This window comes from Battus philenor, unplaced genomic scaffold, assembly GCF_028537555.1.
Source record: "Battus philenor isolate CCGP_79_NKW_IND1 unplaced genomic scaffold, ilBatPhil1.0.hap1 SCAF_18, whole genome shotgun sequence".
NCBI lineage: Eukaryota > Metazoa > Arthropoda > Insecta > Lepidoptera > Papilionidae > Battus > Battus philenor.
Window position 1 is genome coordinate 13,255,095 of NW_027181680.1, and position 24,480 is coordinate 13,279,574.

Below are 24,480 nucleotides of genomic sequence, written 5' to 3' on the forward strand. Positions count from 1 at the left end.
AATTATTGCAAAAATACCGATATTCTTTAAATAAATCTTTTATTTAATTTTTCCTACAAACATGTTTTACATAAAACCACATTGAAAATTATTTAGAAAATACAACAACTCAAAGTTATTCAAAATTCAATTACATAGTACATAAATATATCATAATCAGTTCATAAATAAAGTACATAGCGATAAAACGTAAATATAGTCATTACTAATTATATCATTAGGTGATATGAACATGAAATATTTTGGCCTCTGTTTATACTAAGCTCTTCTGTAAGATTATGATTTTGTTTTGATTTGCTCCGATTAAAAAATTTGTATAGGCTCGGTTTATTTTTGAAAATTAATCTTTTTACATTTAAACAAAATGCTTTCTTTTGAAAAGAATAAAATTACTTTGGGTTTTGGGAAAGTTTAAGATATATTTTAATATAATAATTTATACAGTAAAGAGTTAATGCCAGAAATATATATTTTTTTAAATGCTAAATAAGCATGCATTTGTAAATGACTTTTCTAAGCAAAAAAGATAAAAATCGGTGGAAAATGTAGCAGTTGTTTTTTCTTTACAAATGGTTGTTTTTAGATTTTAGATATAGTAATACAGAAATTCTGCCTACTACCCGTCTCTTTTACGCATTCATTCTATCAAAAAGAAGGCGACGGACAAAGCGGTGAGTAATCTTTTAATAATTTAAAATTTTCTAAATTATTTTAAATTGTACGGAGAAATTGTCTTTCAGTATGAACTTATACTGATATTACAACTTTAATATTTAACTTTACATATGTGCGATGTAAAGGAATTGTATTAGCCGGTAAGTACCGTAAGTTGTGCGGCCGTTATTTTTTAAGATGAACAGGTCAATGCGCTCCGGATTCGTTTATCTCGTTAAATGTGCGGTTGTACACAACCCTTAGATTTGCGTTAAAACTGTTTTATTGTAAATTCCTCTTTGCCTTCCGAAACTTAACAAAGAGGAGCCGTTACTTCGCCACATGATCGCGCCACTCCATCGATGCGCGGATACATCGCGTTGTACAGTTATAGAAAACCGCAAATAATTGTTGGTTTTCACTTTACAGTGTTTCTTTGTTATATTTTTTTACATTCGACGTCCGCCGATCGAGTTTTGCGGTCAATTTCCTTGCATCTTGCATTGTTTGTTGCTACCAATATAACCATGCGAAATAACGACCAATTTTAATCGGTTTTTTTTTTATTTAAATTTTAGAAAAAGCTCTTTAAAACTGAGAGTGTTTACAAATTAATACGTTTAAATTATGCTTTTATATTATAGACAGCGAAACGAATGATATATAATAATTATAAAGGAACAATAGATGTTTTTAAAACATCTTAAATGTTTACATTTCACGTAAAGATCGCGTCATATAGTTTATGGATGAATTGTTTTTTTTTTGTTAACATTTTTTCATAGACTTCTATTTTGACCAAATAAATGTTCCAGTCTGAATTGGTATAATTTTTTTTAACATCTAATCGACTGCTCTAAAAATATTTCTTGACAAAGATCTTTATTACATTTATATTATGGAGATTCCTAACATACTATTCATACATGTTAATAATATACAAATTACTAATTTAGTAAGAGTTTGACATAGAATTCTGATATTTTATCTTGCAACCTCTTTCCCGGTCATTCAGAAGGTTTACTTTATGAACCTTTAATATATGATTTTATTAAATTTATAAATTATAGTAAATAAATCTACTGTTTTCATATCAACCAATTTTATTTAAAAGGAATTTTAACAATTAACATTTTAATAAATTCTAATTTAAAATATCTTCATTCAATTAAAAATTTACACTATTGAATCATCAATTATTTTTATAGTTTCACAAATGTAGTCAGTCCATGAGTAAGATACAAATGTTTCGGAGTGATGATCTGGTGAGAATAGTCAGCCAGAAACAACAGTTGCTATTTTTAAATGAAAACTATAGAAAAAATCCTGCGAATGAGTCAACAACCCAAATTCCACAAATTTCATTCTATAAAAAACTTAATTGCTGTTAATTATTTAAACTGTAAAAGAATTTATTTAATTAGAGTTACCAAAGGATGTTCGTTTTTTTTTGTGTAAAATGTTTTTGAAATTAAGTGGCCCAAGCTACTCCTTATTACATCACTTATCTTCCAGTATAAGTCTTGTCGAAATTGGTTCAGCCATTTCAGAGATAAGCAAGACCAAACTGACAGAAAAAAAATTAAAAATGTAGTTTCAATTATGTATATATATTCATATGTATGTAATAATAAGCGGTTATTTTTATATTCCAAACAGACACTACAATTTTATTTATTTCAATAGAGATAAAATTGATTTAATATTTAAAATAAAGAATCTTTTTTTTAGTTTTAAATCTCTAGGTATAAAATATAAGATTCCTTTGTGAAACTATATCTGTAAGACTGTTCTGCCAGGAATATGTCTCAATTTTTGTATTTTAATCATTATAGCCTCTTTTCCTGGTAAAATTAGCTCGGTATGTGTTGACTGTAATAAATATAATAAATAAAACTTATTCAAATTTAAGATCCTATATATTAAAAATAATTTAAAGAATAGACACATGATAAATGCTAAAAATAAACTCATAAATTTAGTCTTCAAAAAGTTAAAAAACCCTTTATGTACCCCTATATTCTCAGACCCTGAGGTAGATAGTGGGGTACATAGATAGTTCCACGAGATATCTTAGACTTTGTTTTCTTATTTTTAAATTTAAAATAGTTTTTAGTTGATCAAAATATGCGGAACTTGGTTTTTAAACTATTTATATAATTGATTTTATAATGTACACATGAAAAAATGTTACATTTCATTTAAAAACAGATACTGAGCTGTTGAGCAACAGTTGAGCTTCTGGGTGGCTCTTAACAGATCTGCATTCCAAGTCAATAATAGCTTACAATATATAATGTTAAAACTTAAAACAATAATGCATATAAAATCCTTTAAATATTTTTTTTTTCAAAAATACGTTTACATTTCAGTTCATTATTAATGTATAAAAGTGGTATTTGTTCTGCTAATATTAATAGAAATAGGCTTGTAAATTAAATTTCGTATCTGATTATGTTTACAGGCCATAAAGCGTGTTTCGAAATGTGTCAGCCCACACAGTTGTCCAAATTTGCAAATGTTAATTTTGTATTCATTCCAAACGCACTGTATACCAGTCGTTAACATAATTACAGTCTTCACTGTACCATATTTGTTTCTAGATTGTTCTACGCTGATAAATTATTTTGTATTGTTACTATAATGTAGGCGCCGGTTACAATTCAAATGTATTTTATTATTAATTTCTATTTATATAAACAGGCAAATGCACATAAACCTGACCACAGATAATTAACCAAAGTACTACTGTATATGTATTTATTATTAATTAAAATTGTTATTCCGGATGCAATGATAAATTAGTTTACAAGGCCAATGTTTTATTTAGTAAACTTTCTGCCTTTTCTTGTCAATTTTGATACACTAGCTTTTTTGACTGTACGTTGGTTAAAATATATCTCATATACATAAGATATAAGGTGGTTAGATATAGATATCAACCCTTTAAAGGGATAATTCTGAAGCTCCTTTCTCGGCAAACTTTTTACAAGCTTTTTACACTTATTTTGAAACATACTGTATAGAGTGATCAATTTGAAACTATTAGAATGCTATAGACCAATAACTTGTGGCAGAATAAACAATAATTTATTTTAATATGGTGTAATTCCAATTTTAAAAACGTTTTTAGTTATTATATTATCACTAGCTGATCCCACAAACGTTGTTTTGCAAAAATAAAATAGTTTTTAATTAACAAATAAAATATAAGGGTTGATCGTAGAGGGGTGAAAATTCAGGATTGTATGTATTTTTGTATGCTGTATCATAAAAAAATAAAAGATAAAAATTTCATCAAAAAATTTAAAAAAAAATTTAAGGGTGAACAACCTTTATCACTAAGGGGTATGGAAAGTAGATAGGAGCCGATTCTTAGACCTACTGAATACGCATATGAAATTTGGTAAAAATCGGTCAAGCCGTTTCGGAGGAGTATGGTAACTAACATTGTGACATGGAAATTTTATATATTAGATTACGTTATTTATTATTTGTGAAAGTATTTATTTCTGTATAGGATGTTGCCTTATGTTGACTGCAAATGAGCCAATACATTCACCCGTTTAAAGCTTTTATACTAATAACCAAACACCCTGTATATTTAAGAATATATAAAAGGCTGCCCTTTATAGTATTATAAAAATCTAAAATGTAAATAACCTTGTATTCACTTGGAACATATGGAGGTAGTTTAGAAAACTATTGTATTCCATTTTTAAGGCTTCTTAATCTTTCCTGCTCTAAACCGAATTTTTGTTGACCGAAAGCCACAAAAAAGCAGTCAAAGAAACACACGTCATAGTTTATTGGTACCTGGTCTAGAAGATTTATAATTATTGATATATAAAGAATTATCTGCCTACTTATTTAAAAGAAAAATGTTATATATATGTAATATATAAAATTCTCGTGTCATGTTCGAACTTGAACTCCTCTGAAACGGCTCGACCGATTTTTACCAAATTTTTTTATGCGTATTCAGTAGGTATGAGAATCAGCTACTATCTGTTTTCTATACCCCTAAGTGATAAGGGTGGTCCACCCCTAAATTTTATTTTTAATTTTTTAGACAATTTTTTTTGGTTTTTATTTTATTATGATACAGCATACCAAAATACATACAACCCTAAATTTTCACCCCTCTACGATTAACCCTTATTTTTTATTTGTTAATTAAAAACTTTAATTTTTTTTTGCAAAACAACGTTTGCGGGATCTGCTAGTATATATATAAAAGACTTAGTGGGTTCCATGTGTAGCCTATTTATTAGCAAACTTAGCAATATTTCTACATCTAGTTTCTAATCATTCTCTACAAAGTGCAGATGAAACTTTTGATATCAGACATGCCAATAACTTATGTCATTACAAAGTCTATAGGACAAGATAGATAGTAAACAACAATTAATTTTAATATGTAATTATATGAATTCTGGTAACCTTTTTTCATACTATATTATCATTACATTATTTATTATTTCTAGAGGCATTTATTTTTATATAGGGGGGTGTACATTCTCCCCTTTATTATGTGATATAGTTTTTTTTGACACATTTCAATAGAATGAAATCAATTGAAGAATCAAATAGTGTTAGAATAAAAAAATGCTTTTAATGAAATCTTTTTGAACTACTTTTGAATGTATCCCAACTTTGAATAGTAAATGAAAAATTTATTTTAAGTTTCTATTATCAAGTACCATAGTAAAATTTCATCATACTAAATTAGTTGTGATACTTGAGTTTTGTTTTGAAGTGTATATTCAATTTCATTGCTCTGTGTTATTTAAGTTGTTCAATGAAATGCAACTCTTATGTTTATTAATAGGATAATTTATTTTGAATTACAACCACTTCAGTATTGTAATGATTCTATAGTTATATATTTAAATCATAGACTTTATTGGTAATGCCTTATTATCTATTGTGTGCAATGTGCATTTAGATTAATTTTAATGTGTATATAGCAGGGGTGGCCAAGTTCTTTGATAGTTTGAGCCGCTGTTCGAAATTTAAAATTTTTCGCGGACGACAATTTAATACGCATTTAAAAAACGTCATGGAAAATTTTTTTTTTACAGAAATTATATGACAAAAGTACAAAATATGTGTATTGAAGTTAGATATAATGGCACACGTGTATGACAGTGCTCCTTATAATACTTAAGGTGGCTGTTGGTTAATTATGATCGGTGTTTGGATTTCGCTAATTTTATGGTGAAATAATAATAAATATTATTCACACCAGTAATTCGCTTCGATTTCTCAGGAGCTGACTTATGTTATATAAATTTAAATATTGAAATAATTCGACAATCAATTGGAGAAAAAAATTTTTTTTAGAGTGGCATGTGGCTCGCGGGCCAGTTTGTCCAGCCCTGCTACAACTCAAAAGTTAATTTAAATAAACAATGCTCAACTTTAGGGTTGCCACAATAAATTATTTTCATAGAATCAAAATATTTTTATTTTGACTAGTATATTGTGATAAACATAGTCAAAAAGAGTGGTTAATTTGTTTATGAAATTTAAATTCTTTATTTATTCATCTACGTCAATCATTACTTTCAAAGTAATCAAAGTGCGATAAACGCATTTTCTCCAAAGCTTTTTTCCACTCCTCAATAAAGTCGGAGTAGAATAAATCTTTAATGGAATTAGGCGTTACCATGAGGAAGTCCATCCTAAGTAAGAAAAGGACCAATATTTAGCCACTCCCGCACATGCAGTGGTAGTCGTGCAACAAAGTGCACCGCCCGCCAGCCCGCTGATAAATGTCAAACACAGAGTCCCTGACTAAGACTCTGTTTGGCACTAGTCGGTGTAACAACTCCTGAAGATGCCCCGTGGAGGGGTGAAACACGTGTTGAGTGATTTGGCGGTAGCGGTTGTGTGATTCGCATTGTTTGCCGCATACGCATTTATCAGCGGGCGGTGCACTTTGTTGCACGACTACTGCTACATAGCGGAAGTAGCTATATATTAGTCCTTTTCTTACTCTACAACCTTTTTTTAATTTTGTGACTCCAGCTTTTACGTTTATCTCAACTATATATTTAAATCTTTTGTTTCTGGTATTTCTTATTTGTTTTAAAACTAATTATCGACATTACAGTTTTGATATTAAATAATTTCCACTGGAAAGTTCCAGAATTATCTTAACCACATAATAATAATATATAATTGAATGATTATTTTAGCCGTTACTCTCGCAATCAAGAGTACATTGACCCACTTTACATCAACAATACAACTGTTATGTTACGATAACTTTTCTATAAACAGCTGTTCATCATTTTTTATAAGGAAATATTGATTCATCACTTGTATATGAATCATCTGTATTTATATTGAATGAACTATGTATTCGACGGATAGATTTAACTTCAAATTGGGTCGAAATATTCGACCTTAAAATTAATTTAAGAATCCTTTGTTTTTCAATGGGAATTGCAAATGGCCTGAGATTCAAATGCAGCGGGGTCGTATACGCCCCATATGGCATGGAATTTGTTTAAATTTGTAATTAGAATTTCGAAAACGCTTTTTTTACTACAATATATAATAAGTAACGAATAAACTATACATTCACCTATTTAAATCGTACTGTATAAGAAAGCTACACAGGTATTAGTTTACAAGATATTGCCAAATACAGTTAAGAGGAGGTAGGGAACCCTCCCTGAGGTATCAATTACGTGTAAACCTACACGGAGTATGCGTTGTGAAACGCGAAAAGGCTTTAGTTACAGACTGGGACCCACCGTTGTCACTGGACCGGAGAAATTAGCCCTATGGGTTCACATGAGGTTCTATTAGATTGAACGCTTTTTTAATGGCCCACGTTTTTGATTCCCCATTCCTCCTTCCATGATGCAAGGATATTACATTTCGGGTATACATCAATACCTCATTTTGCGTCGTGGTTACGTTCCAGAAAAACACAACGCAAATTGAAACGCCGCAGAGTGAATTAAGATTTTTTATAGCAAACCATTTAAAGATCGAAGATAGGTTCCAGGGTCACGAAAATATTACTTTTTAAAAAGAAAATTGAACAAAGTAAACATTTAAAAAACAATAACAATATGACTCTGCCAATAAATAAATTGGAATGTTTACTTTTTTTTGTAACCAGAAAGGGCACGTAAAAATTAATATAAATTTATTATTCTCTTTTAACTGAAACGAATGCCATAAATATAATCAGTTTTATTTTATTTATGTAGGTACATCTGCAGTAGTACACATAAAAGTACATTAAAAGTTACCGTATCAATAAAAGTTCTATTATTTGTTCCTTTATACTTGACACGATATTAAAAATTGATTTTATACTACATTGTATAAATAAAGGTCAGACTATGTTAATCAAAAACAACATCTGGGACACATCTGGATTACGGCTTTAGGTACAAAAACAGCTGTTAATTTGAAAATGTTTCCTCTGGCGCCCAATTTTTTTCAAGGCTTTGTTCAATATTTATAAATCTTCATATTGTAATTTAAATAAAAGTAATAAGGCTCATGTCTTTTTTTTATTCTTACTCATGTATATTATATATTGAATATGAGGAATTATACAAGAAAAAGGAAATTTAGAAGAAATTGGGCTTTCAAAATATACGAAATGGATATATTATCAACGAATCCCAAACCAAATGTTAATATACTTGTAATACCATCTAACACGGTGCCAGGATCGCCAAAATGGGCGCCAGCTTCTCCGTGTACGGCACCAAGGGCAGTGCTAGCGCCAACTGCGCGGGCGCTCATTCCAGTGGCCATATAAGCGAAGCGCCAGTTTCCGCTTGCAGCCGTTTAGATTGTGTCCATGTGCATCGTACCTTTATTCAATATCCGGCATGCAGGCCCGAGGTCAGGATGCATTGGACACTATAGTGTTGATTTATTTATTATCTGTGCAAATCAAATTTATTTTAGCTTTCAAGTTTTCTATTTAATTTGTATAGTAAAATACAATGTTGATTCTGGCTCTTACAGTTTTTAATTCCTCTGTCATACATTTTTATTTCGGAGGGAATTTTCCTGATATACAAGGTGGACTACTTCTGGGGGGGATAGGGTTATGTGAAATGCTTACTAATTATCGCTAGCCGCCCTTTGCAATTTGATGGATTCAGGTATCTTCAAGTTGAGGAACATCGACAGTCCCTCGTGTTATTCTATTTTGGATAGCCTGTCTTGTGGTATGCGTTGTTGAAATTACCCTGGAACCCTCGTGGTGCAACCATCATGGTTGACCACGTCAATCCATCATCCTCCTCAAATTTGCTAAAGATAATAATAAATTAAGCGCCTCTACCAAGCGATTCTAAGTCAAGTTTGTTGTGTCTTATGTAATACCCTAAATCTAATACTAGATTTAGATTTCCGGACTAACAATTAAAACTACTTGCCAATGGCAATTATAATGTTTGGTGTTTTCATTTAGACTAAAGTAAAAAATTAAAACCAGAGAGGCACGGAATGTTCTAGAGTGAAGGAAGGTGAAGTCTTTGTAATTATTTAATGGAATCAAGCGTTACTCTGTGTTTGGCACTAATCGGTGTAACATCCAACTCCTGAAGATGCCCTGTGGAGGGGTGAAACACGTGTTGAGTGATTTGACGGTGGCAGTTGTGTAATTCGCATTGTTTGCCGCATGCGCATTTATCAGCGGGCTGGCGGGCGGTGCACTTTGTTGCACGACTGCATTTGCGGAAGTGGCTAAATATTGGTCTTTTTCTCACTTTGTAATTAAGACTTTAGATAAAGACATATTTCGGATCATAACTACCAACTCCTGGCTAACTAGGTAAATATCTTGATATTCATTAAAGTTCGATAGTTCGATGAGAATAAAAAGAAGTCAAGTATGATTGTACAAGCTCATTGTGGTAAACATTTTAGATATTGAAAATAAAAGAAAAATTAAAAACGTAACAATCGATTCATTTTTAGTTATCTTTAAATTGAAAATTACAAGAACAAAATTTTAATTACCCGTATGACTAAAGGAATACCAGGGCGGTGTCAACGAACTACAAAAAAAAAAACAACACTAAACCGCTGTACGAGGCATGAATATCAATTAATAGAATGCAATTTGCAAATGCTTGTCTATTACTGGAAGTGGTTTTGAAGCATAAAGTAATCAACATCGCAGTCGAGCCAAGCGTCTAGACCAGGGGTGCCCAACTCAAAAGCTACAAAAACTGGTGGGCCGCAAAAACAATGATCATTGAAAAAAAATTCAATGGTACATTGTAATAAATATAAATTTATTGTTTACTTCCTATTACTTGATATCTCTGATATAGCCTTTACAGTCACGAGAGAAATTTTATTGATTGAAACTGCGTTCAAAATTGTCGAAATTGCGTTATGAACACAGGACCCATAGGAAATCTGTAAGTCTTATGCCTATGATCGCACATTTTGAGGCAAACTTTTACGTTCGAAAATTATCATAACTTTGTTATTTGTGAAGTAATAAACATTCTAGGTGTTAATTAAAAATATGTTTTTTAATAATTAAATTAACTTTTTTTCTTTAAAGATTAATTTGTTCGAAATTTTTAGATGTAAAATATAATGCACATTAGTTAAATAAATTATTCCGATTATTCTAGTGCTCCTTTTAAAGAATATTTTGTGGAAATATTTCTCTCTAAATAATAACCATACAAAATATACATATATGTATTGTATCCCCTGTTTTTCATAGGCGCCGCAAACTGCAGGGTAAACACGTGTTATGTCGTGATTCACACGTAATAGACGAAACGAGAAACACTAGAAAACCCGTGATAGGTCCTTGATATACAGCTCTTTTGTTCTTGTTTCTTGCTTACAATTTATCGATAGAGTTGATAAATAAAGTATATAATAATTTTATATGCCGGATTCGTTTCTATTTGATATTTCTGTTTTATATTTACCTTTTCGTAAAAATGTTTATAGTTTATATCGGCCCGCGAGTTTTACACCCCTAGTCTAGACTGAATTATTGTAGCGGTTTTTAAGCGGAAACTGTTTATTCTTTGAGTCATAGATCGCAAGTCACCGCTCGTGAGTAATGATTTAGAGAATAAATAGAATAGATTGCCTTATCTTTGATAGCGATGGTTTGTATTGACTTTTTATTAATCATCATTTGCCAGAAATATTTACATTCTTATTTTATAATCTATGTATTCTGTTTTATTATTAGGTTCATGATTAATTTGGTGGAGGCCGAAAGGTGTCGAGTGTCGACCACGAGACAAAAATGTTTCATTATAAATCAAGGTAGTTTTAAATCGCAGGGAACGAAAAAGGCAAGATCGGTCGTTGTGGCGATCTTTAATAGAGACCTATGCCTTGTATTGGACGTCAATCTAAACTAAAAATTATGGATTTCCACTCAAAATTTTTTGACTAATTATTTCACATTACACGTGGTGAATATGCGAAAAAATATATTTAATAAGTTCTCAATGTTCTTTCTATGATGTGTGTTAAAAAATCGTTTGTTGATATCAAGTTGCCAACGTAACAGTAAATTCGACCCTAACAGTGGGAATCCCCGCAAATTAAGGGCTCGTTGCGGTTTTCTCCGCCTACCCGCAGTACGCATAGTCGCGTTTTACCCTCTATAATTACATAGTGTATAGCATAGAGAAGTATTTAATACGTGTAGGTAGGTAAATATCTGAGAACCGGTTACAGTTCAACGTACCGGCGTACTAGTGTTCGATATCCAACCGCGACGCGATACGTTTAGATTTCATCACTCGTTTATGCGTGTAAGACTGGTCATCTTGGTGATATGATGATGGCAGTACTCATAGCTAGAAGTAGAAACGGTTGAGAATTTAGGGTTTTTTTGGTGATAAACTTCAACTGATTTAAACTGTACTTTTGTCGGATACTCCATATCGATTTTCAAAATCGATACGTAAATAAAAATAGAATTGATGATTGATGACATTTGTTATCTTAATTATATCAAGTTTCCGGAATATTTATATAGGGTAATTAGGTGATATTGCCGCCCTCTACCGAATAAAATTAAAGTCTGAAAATACAAGTTTTCAAGAGAAGCGAAAAACTAAATATTGGTTATATTTCAAAATATTGATAGTTTTAAAGTTAATTTGTACCGAACAATCTTTGTATATGTAATCGATTTTTTTCAGTTGATAGACTGCAAGGCCAAGGCCTCCTCAATAGATCGCCACTATGCCCAATCTTTCGCTGCCTGCAACCAGCTACTGTTTTTATTTCGTTCCCTGATCTCATTTTTGGAAAAAGGAAATATATTCCAATAATTTATACCTGACTTCCTGCGACCTTTTAACTATGTCGTCCATGTCCGTATTGTTTAATAATATTACTTGTTATGTTCTGCGCAAGTAGAAAGCCAGTTTTCAACATTACCTCGGCAAAAAGCCAGAACTAAGTGATTTGTAAACCTAATGGATTTTCCTTCCGATTCACATCCGTCGACAAGATGGCGCTGCGCAATTATATCCGGTCACGGAACCATTCTCCGATACGTTCCACTTTACTGTCTCATTTTTAATTAAAGCTGTGAGAATAAGTTTATGGAAACTACTGAGTCGAGACAGTCGCTGCGAGAAAGGGACAGCTGTAAACGAGAAACTGCAGATTTGTTTGCAATGTGTATTATTTACTTGTAGACATTTGCAGCGTAGAAAACTTGTTTCTGATATTCCTAGAAATGAATACATCTGTTCATTTGTTAGTAGATTTTTCATTCCACTATGCTACATAAATAAGTACGATTTCACAGGTTTAGTAGTATTAAATTATACACGATGATTGGTTATATGTGTAGAAGCTTGAGTAAATGTATAGCTTGTCACAAAATAATTTTAAAGCTCTTATACCTATTTTCTGACAACCTGTATACAGTGAACTATATATGTTATATTAGTTGAATTTTCTATCGGAATGCGACATACATATAACTTCTGGCAGAACAAAGTATACAAGGACAGGTAGTAACAATAATTAATTTTAATATAAAGTTAGCTGTGGTAGCGGTAGAAGACTTAGATTTACGATTGCAGGTCGCAGGTTCCATTAACGGGATACAAATTAATATACTATTGCTTAGAAAGAAGTTTCCAGAGGATGGGCAGCAGCGTCCTCTGCGTACTACCGTAATACCACACTGCTATCACCGACCCTCCTGCAAAGCGTGACGATTATGGTATATCGCTACATAGATCTATACAAATAAATCAAATTGTAGTGTCTCTTTGTATTATAAAATAAAATAATCGTTTTATATTACTATGCATGTGTGTATGTGAGAGTATATATATATATATATATATACATATATATATATATAATACTATTAAAAGTTGTAGAGTGAAAGATATTTAACGGATGGAAGTAGAAAAATGAAGAACAAAATATTTCGTTATTATTTTTTTATATTAAAAAATATTTCGCAAGCATCTGTCATAGTTTTAGATAAGGTATCGAAAGGCCCCTAAAAAGGGGGACGATTAAAATAGATTATATATGCGATACACACACCAAAATTACACTTTTTAAAATTTTGGTCTATTTATTCCGGCTTATCTCTGAAATGGGTGGAACAATTTTGACGGGACTTACACTGGTAGGTATTAGAGTACTTTTATTTTATAAAAATTCTTAAACCAACAAAAAGCTTAACTAAATATTATTTTGTTGAATTCCACGCGAAGTCGCAGCTATAGTTATAGTATACTAGCTGATCCCGCAAACGTTGTTTTGCAAAAAAAATTAAAGTTTTTAATTAACAAATGTAAGATGAGGGTTGATCGTAGAGGGGTAAAAATTTAGGTTTGTATGTTTTTTTGTATGCTGTATCATAATAAAAAATTGTCTAAAAAATTAAAAATAAAATTTAGGGGTGGACCACCCTTATCACTTAGGGGTATGGAAAATAGATAATAGCCGATTCTCAGATATACTGAATACGCATGTAAAATTTGGTAAAAATCGGTCAAGCCGTTTCGGAGGAGTTCAAGTTCGAACACCGTGACACGAGAATTTTATATATTAGATATCAAAGACCTAGAGTACCATTTACGTAACTTAAACGTGTACGGTTTTGTCTCTACCCACAATAATTCAATGAAACAATTCAGTATTGTTATTATAATATATAAGCAGCGAACAATCCAAAGTGAGCGGCGAACAGGAAAAGTGTACGAATTGTCGCACACGCTTTGGATCGAGTAGTTTGCATCCTGTTGTTGCAGGTATAGCTCGCGCCATATTTTCAGTTCACTTTGAAGTTTCACGCAGACATACAAAGAGACTGTATAGCTATATAGTTCATTTGTTAGCAAGAGTTTATATATCTACTTCCAATAGACCACTATACCTAGGCAGTAGATAGTAGTAAGTTAGTAGATTTACTAACATATGCATTTTTAAACGGTTTTATTTAGTTCGACCCGTACGGAATTTATTTGGATCAAAATTAGAAATTGAAATTTAAGCAGCTTCCCGTTGTCAGATTGATTTGAAATTTGGTACACACATTTAATTTAGATGACAATACAATATAATAAAATCAATAACATTATTAATCTAAGATGGCTGCCGATACAAAATGGCGGATTACGTATTTTTCCTGAACCCCCTCAATGTGGGTATCAAATGAAAGGGCTACACTAGTAAAACACGATGATTATGTCGAAATTTAAAATTCAAGATGGACGCCGTTCCAATATGGCGGACTAGGTACATATTTTTCCACAACCACCACAATATGGGTATCAAAAAACCTTTTAACATAAAAGTTTTTTAAATGTATTTATAAAATAGTTTGAGTATATAGTAATAATAAATATGTGCAGAGGTAGCCAAGTAAGAAATGAGGCTTACAAACCTAATTCGCGAGTTCGATTCCTAAGAACTTATACAATGCAACACTGTGCATTAATTATATAGGATTGCCACTGCTCTTTATTTATTCTGCCAATTTCATCTCCGACTTGTAAAACTTACTATAGTCAACGCTTCTGTCGTAACAGTCAGAATAGTCTTTTTCCAGTATAGCCTTCAAGACCTTCGATTAGATGTATGTCAATTATGTCAAAACGGCGACCCCTCATTGGTCTTTTGTGTTTGATAAATAGGCAAAAGTAGCTTAGAGCTAAATCGAATACGGTAGTTGCGGAGCGATATGAGTAGCGTTTTTTGGGAAAAATTGCGAGATAGTTTGGGCTGAGCCAAATTTGAATCCAACTTTTGAGAAACAAACGTTTGGCAGATGTTATAGACAGTCCTATCAACTTAGGAAAAAGATTTGCCTGCCTTATTCCAGGGAATTTTAAATGATAATTTCACCTTTTTGATCACAGTAGCGTTATATTCTTTTTAACCGTAAGAGCATATTAACGCACGTTTATTTGTCTTCGTCCCGTTAATACGTTCATATATTAGTTGTTGCGATGCAACTCGTGTCTAAGTTCAGAGCGTACAAGTCTAGCGTGAGATGTCTGCGTCGCAAAGTGAAATGCGTCACTACCCGCATTTGCAATACGGAAACGGCTTCACTTAAACGCAGTCAGCAACTATATATCAGTCATACGACTCGTATTTTGAATCATGCTGTATACAATGTATATATGAAACAATCGTCACAGTGGTGAGTAAATTATATTTTAGATTCCGTACACGGTTGAAAACCAATCTACCCGCATTAAGCGTTTTGATGCTAACAACAAGGAGTGGAACAACGTACTATCCTCAGGTTGTATGATGAATCTTGATCGCATCTTCGTGTGACGTGATATTGCTGCCGCATTATGGACGCTGTTATACAGACCAAAGGTGTTGTTCCACTAACATATATTTCTACTAAAAGATATAAAGCTGATGTTCAACTCTTGAATGCATAATGATGCAAATCTGCAACATACAACTTATACGGTATAAGTAGCAGTAAATGCATAGTGTTGTGAAGCTGCAACATAAGGATTTGAAAAAAAAATTAAATAAGTAAGAATTTTATTCATATATAAAATATTTTCCTCTGCATTGTAGTGTACCTATCTGCAAGATATATATTTTTTAAAAGTATAAATAAAAGTCGTGCATTAGAAAAGGGTTAAATTTTAAATTTTGATAGTATATTCTAAAAATTTGTAACTTCACGTTTTTGGCAATGGACCATTTCTAAGTTTTAACATATTAGCTTCAATCTATACTTGGCAAAGGCGCTATAAGATGACTCATTACTTAGTTTTATTCGATACTTCGTAGTAAGTGACCTACTTTATCTCGATCAATGCAGCGTACGTTGAATCGTCGATTAAGGCCTTAGGGGGAAAGAGATTTGGGAGAAATGGGTGGTAGTTACGTAAAATTATTTTTGTGACGTCATTTTTTTTTCGCAAATCTTGGGGAATATATTTAAAGAGTCAATATCCTTACAGTGGCTTTAATATTAGATGGACCGGAAAGTAATGTTTCTGAGCATATCGATATTTGATTTTCATATGGTAGCTCATTATGTAATTGGAAAACGTATACTAGATGGCAAAAGGTTGTTGATAACGAAGGTGAATATATTGTTGATTAGAAATAAAAACTTGTTAAAAATGTAGCCGTGTGAATTTAACTTAAAGCGACATTACTTTTCGGTCCCCTTAATATATTTATGATAATATTTTGTATGTGTGCAATAACAATAATACGTAAAACAAGTGACGTCCATAGTGTTTACAAGGCAACACAAAAACTGTCTGTATCCAAGTTTCGACTGAAAAAAGTCTAATTTATGGATGCACAGACCGCGGCCCGCCGATCGAATACTGGTGGCCCGCCGACAGCAAAAATAATTCTCTCGTACATTCGAAAAATATTTAATTCTGTTCCAGAATAAAACCAAAAAAAAATTAATTACCTATACTTCTGGCGGTCGGCCCGCCATCAGTTCATGATTTGCCCGAATGGCCCCTAGTCTTAATAAGTCTGTGCAACCATGGTCTAATTAATTTGTAATAAACAAGGAACAGATTTTCTATAAAAGATCCGTTAAACATTGGACTACCAAACAAAATTAAAAAATCATATTATAAGTAAATTAACGGAAAAGGCTTGTTATTCAATAAACGAATATTTAAATGATTAGAATCGTCATCAGTGATGTCGCTTAATTACTTTGATTTCATTAAGGCGTATATATATAAATCTGTGTTAAACTTATTAAAAAATGTATTGTTGTGGAGTTTCTTCTTGCTTCTTCTCTACAACTAACTATTTCACGTTGAAAGCAGAGTAGACAAATATAGATAAAAAAATTGACGATCAATAAGAATTGTGTTAAAAGTTCCGATGTTGAATAAACTAATTTTACCTTTTATGTTATTATAGTTTAGTGTTTAGATTGCATGTGTGGGTAGTAAGCAACACGTAATTACATGGACCATTATAGGCTATAGCTAGTGTAATCGATTTTACAAAGTACATGATAAAGTTTGTCCTTAATGGGTATGTAGGCGTATCAAGATTAACGATACGCTTGTGCTTTTAAAATCCAATTTGATAGTAAAAGATTAGTAAAAATAGTTATATCAACTCGCGTATTATATCGATTTAGTGTATTTGGATATATATGGTTGTGATACCAACCGCTCCCAGTGTCTGGTGAGACCGAGGTGAGTCACGTGCCTCCTACGGACTAACAGCTTAGGTACGCATTTGTATTAGATTGTTGTATACAGTTCAATAGCCCGAGTAAAATAATGCTTATAACTGGTCAATAAAATTAAGGAAAAATGGAATAGATAAAGGGATTCACAAACACGTGTAATTTCTTCTATTAAACTACAATCATAGAAAAATTAGTATGTAAATTGTATAAAACAGTGAATAAAAAGAATTATCAAAAGAAGCAAATGATACTTGTTGTAACAGCTCCTAATAGATACCGGACTGTTTGTATTTAGTGCGACAGAGATGACGCTCTGCAAAGCCGAAATTAGCCAATTGTCTCTTTCTAAATGTCGATGAGCAATATTTATCGCAGGGTATTGTACTTTTTTATATATAAGGGGTTTAAGCCTTTCATTCGCAAAACACAAAGTGTTTTTTAAAAGGGCCTTAAATCACAAAACACATATCTGTGTTCATGAGATGCAGAAGAAGATATATGTGTTCAATATTTAAGGACATGAATGTATAAACCAGAAAGATGGGTTCATAAAGGGTTCAAAAAATTCTGGAAACACATTTTTGTTTTATACAAAAAGGGCGAGGATCATGTCCCTTTAAGATAAAAAAAATATTTTGATTTCTTTAATATTTAAAAAAAAAAAACAAAATTGAGCTTCGGATTTTTCACTATTTTATGGGGAAAAAATAAAAAAGTACCAAAATGTGAAAAATATATAAATAAAGAATGTAGACTCTTGGGGGGGGGCTAGGGGGCACCAAACCCCAATCTGCTCTCTGATCTGATCTGAGTTTCTCGCCGGCTCTCAACAGGAATGCCTTCCGAGCCGGCGGTAGCTTCCTTTAGGGACAACAATGCCGACATTTTATGTTGATTGACGATTCGAAAGTGCTAACAGCCTATTTGATTAATATTTTTATTTTGTATCTATGAAGCCTTACCGAATTTCGATCACGACATTTGTCACACGTCATTCACTTTTCATCACCATTTATCGAGGTCTTCAAAGATGAGAGAGAGAGAGAGGTTTCATTACGTCTCTATAAGAAATGAGTACACAGTTTAAATTTCTTTCAGTTAGCTCGTGTGGTACTCAAGATGTGAGGTATTATTATATCCACCTTCAGATCGGTCAAAACTGTTTTGTGATAAATTTTCAACTCTTCAATTATATCGTACTGATGTACCGGTCTTAATCCATTTCTTCAAGAATGGCTTTCGTTCTATCAGTAAATTTGCAACCAGAGAATGTATCTTTGATAAAATTGTTTTATCACAGAAAAACAATTTAAAAATAGAACGAAAACATTTCTTTTTTCCAAATGTAACTTTGTTTTAAGTTAAAATCAGCTGGACACACTGTACAGCCGAAGATATTTTAGACCTTTTTCCTGAGTAGTTTGAAACCTGTCAAAAAAGCTAGTGTTCAATGCAGTAATGCACACATTTGCAATTCTTTAGGTACTTTGTAACTGTTGATATGCCGTTCTTAATCCACTTCTTCAAGATTGGCATTCGTTCTATCAGCGACTGGGCGACCAAAGAATGTACCTTTGGCTTCAAAATTTCTAGATTAAAAAAACCGCTTAAATAAAATGTCTGCGTCTTGCGGTGCATTTTTCTACGTATATGAAATAAAATTAATATCTTTTTGAATATCTTTAATTCTCATTTTGACTGAAAGTAAAACAATTTAAAAATGGAACGAAAATTTTTCTTTTTTCTAAATGTAACTTTTTTTATGTTAATCAAAATCAGCCAGATGCAAACTGTTCAGCCGAAGTTATTTTAGACTTTTTTTTTATTAGTTTGAATTCTGTCAGTGTTTCTAATACAGAAGCACATGAAAGAAAGGTAAACAGAGCAAAAGGGAAAGAAAGCAGAATTGTGATTATGTGAAGTATGAAAGTAGAGAATGAAAATAAAAAATAATTATGTGAATAAATAAAATTGCCCATAAAGTCCCTGTCCCACCAAAGACAGGGTTACGAGAGGCCCCCAATAGCGGGGACCATCAAAAAAATACAGAAGCACGTATTAAGGTATTTAGTGTGATGCACACATTTGCAATTTGACTTAAAATGGTCATTATCTATTCATGTTTCTCAAAGACATTCATAGAGTTGCTAATTGAGATGCGGTAAATGAAACGTTTCGTTTGTAATTGAAGTAATAACAGTTGCAAATAAATCAATGTACGACCTGAATACTTGGCGAAAACAACGCCTCGCTGACGGTCCGGGGTATCCGCCCTACGCTCCACTGGTTAGATAACGCGATTAGATAAATGCGTTCTTTATCTCGCTCACTTGTTTGTGAATTGCACATATTAAATATTTGGCACACAGACACACATATATATATATGAACCGCAAGCCAATGCAGTCAAGTCTGAAACACTAAAATTGAGTAAATTAATGTTTTCTGATACATTAGTTTTTAAATTTCTTGGTTTAATAATTTAATTATAAAAATGTATAGTCTTTTTTCGAGGTTTAAACTGCGCCAATAAACAAGATATGTACAGGTGTGTAAATAAAAACGTGAAATAATGACAGCATCTTATAAATTTTAGGATATATTGGCAGCAGAAAAAGATAAGAAATTTATGTAAAAAAATATTGATAAAAGATGGACTAATTCACAATGGCTTTTGTAATTTTTATACAATATATTCGGGAGCTATTAAAAGGGCTGTCTATCCTAGAAAAAAGTAACCAACGGGTAGATCCATTAAGAACTAAGAAGATTATTATTCATCTATCGACATATATTTATTATCAAAATATGGACTTAACTGCATTGGCTTCTGAGCGGCTCATCTATATATATATATATATATATATATATATATATATATATATATATATATATATATATATATATATATATATATATATATCTGTTTAATGGAATCAGGCGTTACCTCGCGGAAGTCCATCCCAAGTAAGAAAAGGATCAATATTTAGCCACTTCCGCACATGCAGTGGTAGTCGTGCAATGAAATGCACCGCCCGCCAGCCCGCACAGGCGTTACTCTGTTTGGCACTAATCGGTGTAACATAACTCCTGAAGATGCCCCTTGGAGGACACGACTACCACTGCATGTGCGGAAGTGGCTAAATATTGGTTCTTTTCTTACTTATATATGTCTGTCTAATTTACATTTGCTTTTCTGTTTGGTTTTCATAGTATATTTGATAATACCGTGTAATCAAGCACTATGATAAAGAAACATGAATATTACATTAATGCGTTGATTGATAGTTTTATCGTATTTTTAGTTTATCGAACGTTTAATTTTGATTTCAGATAAAAAAATGACTTCGACACCATTTAGCGTTGGCCTTTCAGACGAGCCCCGACTATCGAGCAGGGTGCTTCGCCCCCCTGGTGGCGGTCACACCGATATCTTCGGCTCCGAGCCCGAACCGCAACGCCTTGGCAGACGCCCTGGACCCAATACTGCGGGTACATAGACATTTTTGACTTTCTAGTTTTTAGGTTAATGCATAAAACTTATCTATTTAGTGAAAAACAATATTTATATACAGCATGATTAATTAGAGCTGCCTAATTAATGTGTGGTACACCTATCCAAAAATCAATGGTCTTGGAAATAATAAATAAATTATTATTAATAAAGAAGTAAGAAAAACATTTTCAAAATTCGAATTACTGCATATTTTTTCTTCATTTATCAGTTTACACAGGGTAATTGGAAATAAGTATAAAAGCTTAAAGCATTTTTCTGACAAATGGACTGTAAATATAATCCTTTAAAGTTTTATAATTTTTAACCAATCATCCTGTATAATACATTAATTGTTTCTACCAGTATAGTATTTAAAATTCCAGTTCCAGTAGCACCAAAAGCGGAAGAGCCGGCTAAGCCAACAAACGGTGCAGCTGAGCCGAGTCAAAATGGTAACTGCCAGGCCATGCCTAAGGAAGCACCGCCGCCGGAAACCCCAGCCGTGACTCCAGTGACCCCAGTGGAACCGATAAAGAGCGACCCTCCGAAGTCGGAAGCCCCTAAACCCGAACCATCCAAGACTGAACCCCCCAAGCGCGTACGCGTGCCTCCAGGCGGCTTCTCCTCGGGGCTCTGGTAAAACTGGTCCATGTTAACTGTCGCATGTGTTAAGATTCTCGCTGGGACCAGTTTATATATTACATTTGTTCGGGCCTTTCTTTGTTAACTTCTTTGGGGGCATGATTATACTCGAAATTTGTAAGTCGTTATCATTTTATTTTGTACCACACTACTAAAAAACCCTTTTTTTAATTGATTTTGACTAATATTTGGAAATAAAAACCATTCATTGTCAAATTTTAACCAAATATTCACCATTGTTTCTCTAAAAAAGTTTTATTTAGCTTAATTTTTCCATTGTCAGAAAAAATACCATCTCAAGCTATAACGATATCTATATTACTTGATTGACAATCTTTTTTAGTGCGTACTTCATTGTTATTCTTCATTTAAATATTGATTTTTATTCTTATGACATTTGAATTATTTTTATGGGCTCCAAGTGTCCCCCAAAATGCTACTACAAAAAAGGTCCTGTATTTGTTAGGTTAATTTCTATGTTGTGCCTTCGCTAGATGTATTGTTGCAGGCAGTCGAGTTCTAAACGCGCTTGTTGTGAATTGATTACAAATCGTGGCTCAAAGGGCTTTTTGTATGTCTGTACACATATGACGGACACAGTTGAGGAGTTTGATTGTTGTGGTGATGATTGTTACTGTCTCCAGATTGTGAACTTGGCTGTAGAAATTGTGTTAATTGGATTATCTCTCTGGTCCCATGCCAGTTTTCTTAGCGTGGTTTCGCTTTGGTCCATTTTAAACTCAGTTACTTTATTCCTTGCACTGGCAATTTGTTCTATATATGTACTCTATGGCACTTAAATGCTGTAGGATTTAATTTTATACTTTTTTTTAATGAACAGAGCTTGTATTGGAATGGCAGAGATTAGCCAAAAGTCTAGACTAAGACTGTATTGTCACAACATTTTTTCACGATTGCCAAAAATTAACAAATTCGCTGTAGAATTCCCAAAAAAAATCTGTGTGATATAATTAGATTTCTTAAATTAATTTTTTAATCTTAACATGAGATAATTGTCTCTAAAGTAATTTTTATATCAATCATACACAATCATCTGGTGTTTGAGTATTTCTGCAACTCGGAATTGTTCAAAAACCAAATAGCTATGTTTCAGAACGCAGTAGCAGGGTATATCTAGCTTATACAGCTTCATCTAAAGCCTAAAATTTGAGCTTAAAAGGATGCTATTAAAGCTGTAAATTTATTGTTTAATAGTGTTGGATAGTTATATATATGCTGATGACATGTATTCAATTTGGTGTATATCATTCTTAGATCTCATTGGAATTTAAGCTGTGGCAATTTGTATATGATGTAAGACGCTCTTAAATCTATCTTTAATAGTATAGAGCAGGGGTGTCCAACTTTCGACTCGCGAGCCATATTCGACTCTGAAGGATTATTTGCAGCTCGCGATACATATATCAGAGTTACTTTTTCATTTTTTAAATTTAAATTTCGAACAATCAGTATTGACTAACAAGTGTCTGAAAGAATTACTGAGAAATGACGGAAGACATTTGTTCACGAAATTTTAAAGTAAAATAAATAATTGTAATTTTAAATGTGCATTCATTTCAAATTTTCTGTACTTTTACTTATATGATATCAATAAAAATAATTTGTTAATTTATTGTACACTTTTGCATACCTTTTAAATACGTGTTAATTTGCGGTCAAATAAATGGCTCCAACTGTCAAGGAGTTGGTCACCCCTGGTATAGAGGTGTTCAAAAAGTAATTTTTTTTAAATAAAATTTCCGATGACAGACCGGTTTTATTTCATCCTGAGAATTTTGAATGATTTCCACAGACAATAAGACGGAAGCCAGTTTGAAGGCTCTTTTTTAATTTTGAGTGGCATATCTTTTAACGAAGCTAATTTGTGTCCGAGACTGAAGTGTGGCCTCAAACGATGTACTTAAATTGTCTCAGTGTTGTGCAGTCTTTCTATCTTTTTATAAAACAATAATTTTTTTGTATGCCTTCGCCGGCAATTGACAGAATAATGTCTATTAATGATTGTATTTTTATATGAATTACAATACAATAAATTTTATCCGTGTTTTATTTTGAACCTTATTACCTTGAAATAATGTACTCCTCACTCTATAGGCCAAGGCATAGACCTCAAAAATCGCCATGAACTGCCCCTGTGCTGCAACTTCCCGGAACCTAAACTATGTCGCCGGTCCACTTAGTGGGAGGGCTACTCATGATATGTGTTGCCAAAAGAAACTGGCTTGATGCGTAATAAAAAAAATAGTCACATATTTCAGAATGATCACATTGATTGGAACTATGTGTAAAAACTTTCTGCTGTCCAATGGTCTATATATTCATCTCTATAGTCTACTAAAACCAATTACCTTGTATATGTATAAATTGAGTCTGATATAATGAATAGCAATAAATACTTTAAACTTGTTCATATGTACAATATAATGTTCGAAATAATTTTGAGATACATAACATATATTTTTAATGTGTATTAGGAATAATTGAGGATTGTATAGTGTAATTTAAAGAACCTATTTTATCACAAGAGCCATAGACTCTACCTTATTTCTATTAAAGTAATACAACTTCGACTATGAAACTGACTTTTTAAAACATCAAAATAAAGGCTACAGAAAAAAAATACGGAATGCCTGAAGGTGTAGTTAACCATATTGATTACAGGTTCCATGAATAATAGCAAAGGTCGATATTAGTGGACCCTCACTAGATCGACGGCATACTTAGGGTCAAGTAGAAAAAACCTTGTCGATCTTTGAGGGAGGCCTTTACTTAGCAGTGGGAGTTTATCGGCTGACATGATGGCAGAATGCTGGTCATGAATTAAATTCTTATATAGCAATTGGTCTCGAGCTTTTACACAGTTACTTCACCAGTTCGGACGCTCCACAGAATAACATAGAGCAAAGGGCCCCAAAAAAGTGTTTAAGCTATTATCTAAAATCATAGTAACTGAAATAAATCTAAGAGGTATGAAAGAGCAGGTAAT

General features: G+C 32.4%; 1 protein-coding gene across 1 annotated transcript; it reads left to right on the top strand.

Moving 5' to 3' along the window:
* Positions 1-576: 576 nt before the first annotated feature.
* On the top strand, positions 577-23,532 carry LOC137920185 (jupiter microtubule associated homolog 1-like). The gene is made up of 3 exons (XM_068763450.1): positions 577-671; positions 20,669-20,827; positions 21,215-23,532. The coding sequence occupies exons 2-3, from the start codon at positions 20,677-20,679 to the stop codon at positions 21,469-21,471; spliced, it is 408 nt and encodes a 135-aa protein (XP_068619551.1). The 5' UTR covers positions 577-671; positions 20,669-20,676; the 3' UTR covers positions 21,472-23,532.
* Positions 23,533-24,480: the final 948 nt, after the last annotated feature.

Coding starts and splice junctions, on each gene's coding strand:
- LOC137920185 (XM_068763450.1), top strand. CDS start 20,677: ATGACTTCGACACCATTTAGCGTTGGCCTTTCAGACGAGCCCCGACTA. Junction 20,828..21,214: donor CCCTGGACCCAATACTGCGG/GTACATAGACAT, acceptor TTAAAATTCCAG/TTCCAGTAGCACCAAAAGCG.